We start from the raw sequence: 8,629 nt of genomic DNA on the forward strand, positions 1-8,629 counted from the left end.
TGCCTTGATTATTTTTTATATGCAAATTGAAGGTCAGAACTTATTGTTATCGTACGCCAAGAGAACCTAATTATATAACGGTACCTAAAATTGATATTTATAGATTGGTAAAATGTTGCTAAGAACTCTTAAGAATCTGATGCGACCCGGTCGCCAATGTATGTCCACATCATCAGCCCAAATTGCCCTCTCGCCCTACAAATATCACAAACTAGAACCTGAAATCCCCGAAACAGGAACCCTGACAGCCGATGAAGCGAGAGACTTGTATTACAAAATGGCAGTGATAAGACGCATGGAAACTACGGCAAGTAATATGTACAAAGAAAAGGTAATCAGAGGGTTCTGTCACTTGTATTCTGGGCAAGAAGCTATTTGTGTTGGTCTGAAAGCAGCTATGGAGCCACAAGACAGTGTCATCACGGCTTACAGAGCCCATGGCTGGACATATGCCATGGGCGTCGAAGTAGAAAAAGTGCTCTCGGAACTAACAGGACGAAAAAATGGATGTGCAGGCGGAAAAGGTGGTTCTATGCATACATACGCGCCCAATTTTTACGGTGGAAACGGAATCGTAGGAGCTCAAGTTCCTCTTGGAGGTGGAATAGCATTTGCTCACAAATACAGAGAAGATAACGGTGTGTGTATAACATTGTACGGAGACGGAGCTGCGAACCAAGGTCAAGTTTTCGAGACATATAATATAGCTGCTTTGTGGAAACTTCCTTGTATTTTCATCTGTGAGAATAACCAGTACGGAATGGGAACTTCGGTCGAAAGAGCCAGCGCGTCTACTGATTATTATACTAGGGGGGACTACATTCCGGGCATTTATGTAGATGGTATGGATGTGTTATCGGTGAGAGAAGCGGGAAAATGGGCTCTTGAATACTGCAGGTCTGGTAAGGGACCACTGGTGATGGAAATGAAAACATATAGGTTTGCTTTTTATTTTAATGTAAATCACTGTTTCAATTAAGTCGCCTGTCGAGATTATTATCTAGCCATAGAGATACATGCTACGATTTTGGACTTTGTTTTTTTTTGCAGTATCTTTTAATCATATATGAGCTATCTGAAATCTGAAGTTCATGCTATCGGAGTAGATCGGATAATATCATTATTTCACAATCAAAGTAGACTTTTTCTAGGTATTTTGGTCACTCGATGAGCGACCCAGGCACGAGTTACAGAACCAGAGACGAAGTTCAAGAGGTCCGGAAAAGTCGAGATCCAATCCTGCTTCTCAAGTCCAAAATAATCGACAACGGACTCCTCACTGAAGAAGAAATTACCAAGATGGACAAAGATGCCAGAAAAGTAGTGGACAAAGCACAAGAGGTGGCCAGGACTGCACCCGAACCGGACTTGGAGGAGTGCTACACGCACGTGCTCACGTCACCTTACGAAGTGAGAGGGGCTGACCAGTCGATTCTAGTTTCGCAACCTGCGTCTGGACACTAAACTCACATGCCTGTAGTTAATGATAAATTGTTGACAGTATGATATTTGGGTGAACGAATCTAACCAAAATTTATTAGCCGAAATTCTTTCATTTTGAAGTCGGAAATCAATGTTTCTTTTATTTAAAAACATTATCAAAAGCCAATCAGCGCGTCTCTGACTGATTGAGATGTTCACGGTCAACGATATTGCCAATAATAGGTCATTAATTTTTGCAGATAACATGACTAGCTTTTACTATTGTTATTATTATTGATGATCAAATTGTGTAAATAGCCCGACACCTAATAGAGTGGTTCGACTTTGGGGCCATTCGGCGATGCTGAGCATCGCAAGTCTAACATTGAATTTATTGTCTAAATTTAATTTTTCTGTCGAGTACTTAGGGTGATGTGGATTGTTAAAGCTACGGATATGGCTCTCAATCCAGAAAAACAGCGTTGCACATCTAGCTAGAGTAGATCAGTAGCTTTCGGAAGTGGGTTTCATTTTTTAGGTTAACCCGCGGACTACAATTGATATCTATAAACCTTTTTTCTCTTGGGTTAGTTTTTGGGGAAAGTGTCAATCATTGGACTGGCGTGTCAATCATTGGAATTTTAGTGAGCGTTAGTGTCATAGTACGTACGACTATTCTTTCTTCAAATCTAAGTCGCAAATATTGGTGCCACTTTTGGCGGCACCTTAACGGGTTTTTGATAGCATGTGCTTTGACATTCGAATAGCAATAAGTTACACTGTTGATGCATTTTTATTTCATTAAATGAATCGAAAAAAGCTATTTTTTTTTCAAAAAATAATAATATAAACTCGATTTCTAACTCAATTTATCTCCCAATTTTTTGAAATGCTTAATTATACTTGATGTAGCTTTATGCTGCTCAGTTTATTACACTCAAAGCTAGTGTGGATGCCTTCAATTTGTTATATTCCAAATTATCAATTATTAGATTGTGTCTATTTGTATTTGGTGCCACCACTTTTGCTGAATTGCGCTTTCAATTTATTAGGATATGTAGTTATTTTACTTGTGACTTTTTTGCCGATTGTTAAGCGTTCATGACCGACAGGACAGGGCGTGAGGCTCCAATTCTCGAGGTCGCAGTTTCGAATGCAATACGTAGCAAAGTTAAGTAACGGGTTTTTGATAGCATGTGCTTTCACATTCGAATAGTTAAAAGTTAACACAATTGATGCATTTTTAATTCATCAAATGAACCGAATGAAGTGATTTGTTTCAAGCAACATAACAGTAATAACAACTCGGCAACTCAATTTCAGACATTTTCAAACTCATTATATCTCGCTATTTTTTGAAATGCATAATTTTATATAACGGGGCTTTCTGCTTTGCGATTTGTTACATGCAAAAGTAAGGTAGATGCCTTCAGTTTGTTATAATCCAAATTATTACTAGCAAAATTTAGACCCAATTTCGCGAGTAATAATTTGGATTATAACAAACTGTTTGTGTTTGGCGCCACTTGCAAAATCGCGTTGGCAATTTATTGGCATATGTAGCTGCTTTATTCGTGACTATAATGTTTGTCGGTTGTTACGCTTGCGTGGCTGAGTGGATAGTGTGTGAGACTCAAAATCTGTTGATTGCAGTAGGTCGCAGCCAGATCGAATCCTAGACCTAGCTGAGTTTTTGCTAATTCGAGGCTTATTTATACTTAATGCACTTTCTAGAACTGCTTTTTGGCCGTGTTCTCGCAAGTGTTTGCGAAGCACAGCTTTTCCTCTGTTAAATTATGCGGTGGAAAATGGAATAATTTTAAAATATGTCTCTCGAATTGGTTCGATTTTGGTGAAAGATGATGCAGGCAAAAAATGCGAAGAGTTTGTCGGCATTGTAAAAAGTGAAATCAGTTTTGCGAAAAGCATAAGCAAAGTTTCATCCTTAAAACGGTAAAGTATCGGACTGATTGATTCAAAATTATGCATTAACTAATCTTTGAAAAAACTGCATCAAAATGGCCGATAATTTTTTTTTGGTTTGCATGGCTGCAAAAAAATTGACATTTGTTTTATAAAGTAGTCCACCTTTTTATTTTTTTTGTGATTTTCTTTAAAAAGAATTGGCCGCTGTTCAGATTTAACTTTCTCGGTAGTTAAATATATGGATTAATTTCATACCACTGTTAAGTCAGCCATCCGTTTTTTGATTTTTTGTTCAAGTGTCTCAAAATGACTACAACTCTTGCAACGGAGTACCTGACCTTTTTTTCGTAAACCTATTGTCCACAAGTTTTCACACGTAAAAGTTAAACGTTTCAATTTGCTTTCTAATAGACTCGAAGCTAAGAGTTTATCATGTGTATCTGGCTGAGATATAACACACCTGCTTGAAACGAGAATGTTTTTTTTTTAATTCAGCTGGGACTTGTTTTTAAGCAAACTAGAACTCTTTGGCATATAATTTTTCGGACTACCGTGCCCTCTGTTTATTTTTGACCGCTTGGAATTGCGTAGCACGGATTTTTTTTTTGAAATTTCAGCTTTGTGTACACAAGCAAAGCTTGTGCTATAGTATGAACTCACTTTTTCCCAAGCTAAGCCACAAATATTGTTGCGACAAAATCGTTCATTTTGATCAGTAACCAGCTATTAAGTACAGCTAATGCTAAGGATATTAACACAGACTGTTATATGACAAATAGCACTTTAGCTTCAAGGTATCACGGATTTGTAGCGTAGAAGTAGGGAAGGAGACCATCAACAAAATAAGAGGGCGCGCACCTGGGCAGGGTCGGATGTTTCTAATGAATTTTTTTCGTATGCAAACTAAAATGCGTCCACTCTTTAAATTGAAGCATATTAATTGGTAAGTTTTTTTTTCAATTTGACTGGTACTGCTAATGCGTCATAATTTTCTTGCGCCACTTAACACTTTTGTAGACTCATAATTGGCGTGCATCACTTCAGAAATTTTGTAAAATCAAAGTTTTTATCATTTATTTTCCCAGTAGAGTTATCGGTTATGTTTTTGCTAGTGTATGCGAAGTGAAACTTCGCCTATGTACTTAATTTTTTGAATGCTATTATTCAAACTTATTATTGGTAGAGATAATTGAGTGACGCTTTTGCAAAATTTCAGTTTAATTTCTGAAATTACAAAAAAAAATTAAATAAGTTTTGAGAACTTTACTCGTGGAACTTTAGAACGTGGTTTATTTTAATCGGTGTTTTTGCGCATGCGATTATTAAGATCGCGATTAACAGGCGTTTTCAACTCGGAGCTTGAACTTCTTCTTGTAAATAACTTTCCTGAGAACAATTTTTTATATTTTGATATATTTATATATTTTTTATATTTTATATACCTTTTTATGTTTTGGTATTTTGAACCAACAGATACACATGTATGCATTTAAATTACCCGTTCTGTTAAATATTTTATTTTCATGAAAATTTCAAAATTACTTCGGTGTGGTAATATTTGCAGATCTTCGTTTTTATTTTTTTGCCTGCTCGATTAGACGTTTATCGATTAATACCTATTGGGAGTAGTGTCATCATATTGCTTGGTTAGATGAGCTAAAAACTTTTGCTAAGCGTATGAAGGTTTTAGAGGGTAGTTTCAAATTTACCAAAAGTTTTCAGTGTTTGAGTAAAAAAAAAACAATTTTTAGCTCAACAAGTGTCTGCTATGTCGGCGTTGTTACCGCTTCGATGCAAACTTTTTTTTTCGCGTTTTTGAAAGAAATTCAATTAATAAATTTGATTTCGCAGAATCATGCTTTTTTAAACCGCTTTTGCCTGTGCTTTGGAAGTCCAGCTTTACATTAACATTATATTATTCGAACGAAATCGAATATTTTCAGAAGTTTCTCTCCAATTGGTACAATTTAAATGAAAAATGATGCTGGCAAAGTTTGCACAGGGTTTATTGAAGTTATTACATTGAAATCGGTTTGGCAATAGGTTAAGCCAAAACTTCATCCTGAAAACTGGAGTTAATTGAATTGGTTGGAAAGTCTGCATAAACTAAATAGCGGAATGCATCAAAATGACCGAAAAAAATTTATTTGAGCTAATATGGCTGCAAAAAAAGTGTCAATTGTTTTTTTAACATTTGATTGCCAAAGTAGACTCTTTTTCTCTTCTTTATTTGAAACTGTTTCATTAAACTAGAGCTTTGTTTGGCTATATTTTCTCGTTGCACAAATGTAAGGGCTAGTTTTATACTTTCTCACAAATTGATGAAAGAGTTTTCGCGCAATTTGTAACCAATAGGATCAACTATACTTTTTTTGAGCAATTCTCATGTTTAAGAAGTGTCAAAAAATGATTAGATATTTACTCTTGCGATGAGCAAAGGTGTTGCAGTGGTATACTTGACTTTTTAAAATCTCCTAAAAAACTATGTTCGCATGATTGCGCACGTAAAAGTTGCATGTGTTCTACCTTGCTTTAAAATAGGTTTAAATTTAGTCAGCTATTCAGCGCATTTTGCGTAAAGATATTCAACCTGCTTGCTTGAGACAAGTAAGGTTAGTGGTTCGAATCCGGCCGAGAATTCTTTATTTTGCAAACTAAAAATTTTCCGACTTTTTGAAATACCGTCTGTCTCAGTTGGTTGTACTAATTCAGTTACAAATTTCTTCGCGAGTTCTTAGTTTTTGCTCTCGAAAAAAAATGGAATGAAAAAAATCAATTTGATTTTTTATAAAATTTTCTGCTCCGTTGTTTGATTTGCGCGGAATGATTATGCACGCAATTTTTATGCTCATAAGTATCAAACGTTATCGATTCAGATCTTTCTATGAATTCAGATATTTTTTTGTGAGCATTTTGCCCTGAAAACATCTTCTTTTGTGAAAAAAATTCATTTGAAAACCGATCTGAATCATTTTTAAGAGTCGAAGAACGTAAGCGAGAAATTTTTTTCAGGAAAAGTTTTGAAATTTGTTCCGGTGAAAATTTACTTTTGCGCGGTTTGACTTTAAATTTGTTCTTAAATTCATTTCATCTTCTTTGTTAAAATGAAGGCAATCTCTTTTATTGAACAGTAGAACTGTGCAGGTCTTGAAAAATATGATTGAATTCTAGTTTCAAAAGTGGAACTTAATTTTTAGATTTTCCAGTGAAAAGAAAATTTTACTTTTTGATCTAGTTTTCTCGCATCGGGTTACTTTTATCAACAACGAGCCATTCAGGGCATTAATTGGGGCATTAATCAGGGGTAAGGGGTATTAATTTTTTTAATTGAGAATTTTATCAAACGAATCAGAATTTTTTTCTGTTTACTTGCGTTCATTGACTCTTTTCCAACTGTCTGTTGTTTTTTTTTCTCAAATTTACAGTTTCAAAATATCTGCTTCCAAAACACCATTTCTGTTGAATAATTGGATTTTTATGTTGGTTTTAATAGTATCAACTCAGGTTTGGTATAATTACCATTTTCAGTTTTTCGTTTTTTACTCGTCTATAAAGGTTATCAAGTCATGCCTAATCGGCCTAATGGAATCATTTTGCTGCATTAGATAAGAAAAACAAGATTTCTATGCGTATGACTTTTTTAGTGGTTATTTCAATTGTTTTAAAACATTTTCATCCTTTTTTAGAAAACAATTGAGTTTTGCTTCAATGCAAATTGAACTTTCATTTTTCTTGTTTGACTGTTTTTATAAAAAGATTTTTTTTCATGGCAAATTGAGAAAATGTTTGAAAATTTTGGTAAAACTAGGTTTTCACGACTTTTTCAAAAATTTGTTTTCTTATTAGCGGCTTTCGTCTCATTTCCTGTCTGCTATATTGTCATGCTTCGTTTTTGTATCGAAACGAAGCTTGACGAAGCATTTTGTATCGCAAGTCTTGCGAAGCTCTGATTTGTCTTTATTGAGTAATTGTGGCATTGATTGCTGTATTAAGCGTAAGAATTTTTGTTCTACAATAAAAATAAATTCATAAATTTGAAATTTTCACTTATTTTGGCTTTTTACACGAATAAACGCTCATGTGCTTATTGCATAAATTAGTGCTCTGTGAAAGGCTTCAGTTGCAGTATCTAGATATTGCTCATTTTTTAATCTGCTATCTGTCTCATTCGATTTTTTATGGCTGGTGCCTGGAAGAAAGCAATGACCTTCAATGCAATTTACAGGAAACCTATGCAATTGTAAAATAAAATCTATAGTTTGGTAATTTAATTCTTCTAGAAGGCATTTATCATTTTTCAATGCTTATAGAATTGTTTCTGCGTTTTCTTGTAATTTATAGGTTCCTTGTTCCCTTTTTAGCTTGTGCTTGCGAAGTGGTGCTTAGCTACTCTGTTTGAGTTAGCTCTAAAAGCACCTGAAGGAAGGAAGAAATCTTGTTCACACGATAGTTTGGAGTTGCTCAGATAGTCCAAATTTCTTTTATCCCATGGGTTTTCGAAATCGGTTAATTAAGATTTTTAATGTAATGATTTGTTTTGAGATAAAAATTGTAATAAATTTACATAGTCTGTTTTGACGTTATTTTAACGTTAAAAAATGTCTATGGTCAACAGTAAGTTATATGTGTTAATGAAAACATCTGATTTTTCAATCTTTCTCTTTTGCAGTTTGGCTGGACATTGCACAAACTAATTAAAGCAAACTAATGCAACAAATTTTGTGATTGATTCTATCCCACTTAACCGGAAGATTGCAACTTTGCCTCATTTTGGAATTTGAATTAAAAGTGAACGTACATTGAAATCAAAAGTCAAATCGCCATAAAATTAAAACGCGCATAATCAAATTGGGTGATTTTTTTGATTAAAAAAACGGAAAAAATCCTCTATGTATGGACAAAAATACTTCGGTCATTAAGATTAAAAAATTTAGAGGAAATGAATATTATGAGAAAACTGTACAAGATGAAAGATAACTTTTTAGTATGTTTTAACTTTATTGATTTAAATTATCAAGGGTAGGTAAAACGGTACGATTGTTTAAGGTTAATTCAACTTGATTCTAACAGGTACCAGCTAACACTTAGTAGTGATATGAGAAACTCTCAAGAATATTAATAATGAAACGTATCAACTAAAATGCTGTTATCCAAATATGTAGCCCCTCACATTTCTCTACGGATGTAGAATTTAAGTACATAGTAATTTAAATTTAATATAATTAGTAACAACGTTTAAGCATGATGTCGTAGCTAGCGACGTGAAGAAACTTTGAGTTTT

The 8,629-nt window shown here is 34.3% G+C and overlaps 1 protein-coding gene across 1 annotated transcript; it reads left to right on the forward strand.

The window, feature by feature from the left end:
• The first annotated feature begins 77 nt into the window (after nucleotides 1–77).
• Nucleotides 78–1,830, forward strand: LOC134839390 (pyruvate dehydrogenase E1 component subunit alpha, mitochondrial-like). The gene is made up of 2 exons (XM_063854923.1): nucleotides 78–939; nucleotides 1,152–1,830. The coding sequence occupies exons 1-2, from the start codon at nucleotides 113–115 to the stop codon at nucleotides 1,462–1,464; spliced, it is 1,140 nt and encodes a 379-aa protein (XP_063710993.1). The 5' UTR covers nucleotides 78–112; the 3' UTR covers nucleotides 1,465–1,830.
• Nucleotides 1,831–8,629: the final 6,799 nt, after the last annotated feature.

This window comes from Symsagittifera roscoffensis, chromosome 2 (genome assembly GCF_963678635.1).
Source record: "Symsagittifera roscoffensis chromosome 2, txSymRosc1.1, whole genome shotgun sequence".
Classification (NCBI taxonomy): Eukaryota; Metazoa; Xenacoelomorpha; order Acoela; family Convolutidae; genus Symsagittifera; species Symsagittifera roscoffensis.

Coding starts and splice junctions, on each gene's coding strand:
- LOC134839390 (XM_063854923.1), top strand. CDS start 113: ATGTTGCTAAGAACTCTTAAGAATCTGATGCGACCCGGTCGCCAATGT. Junction 940..1,151: donor ATGGAAATGAAAACATATAG/GTTTGCTTTTTA, acceptor GACTTTTTCTAG/GTATTTTGGTCACTCGATGA.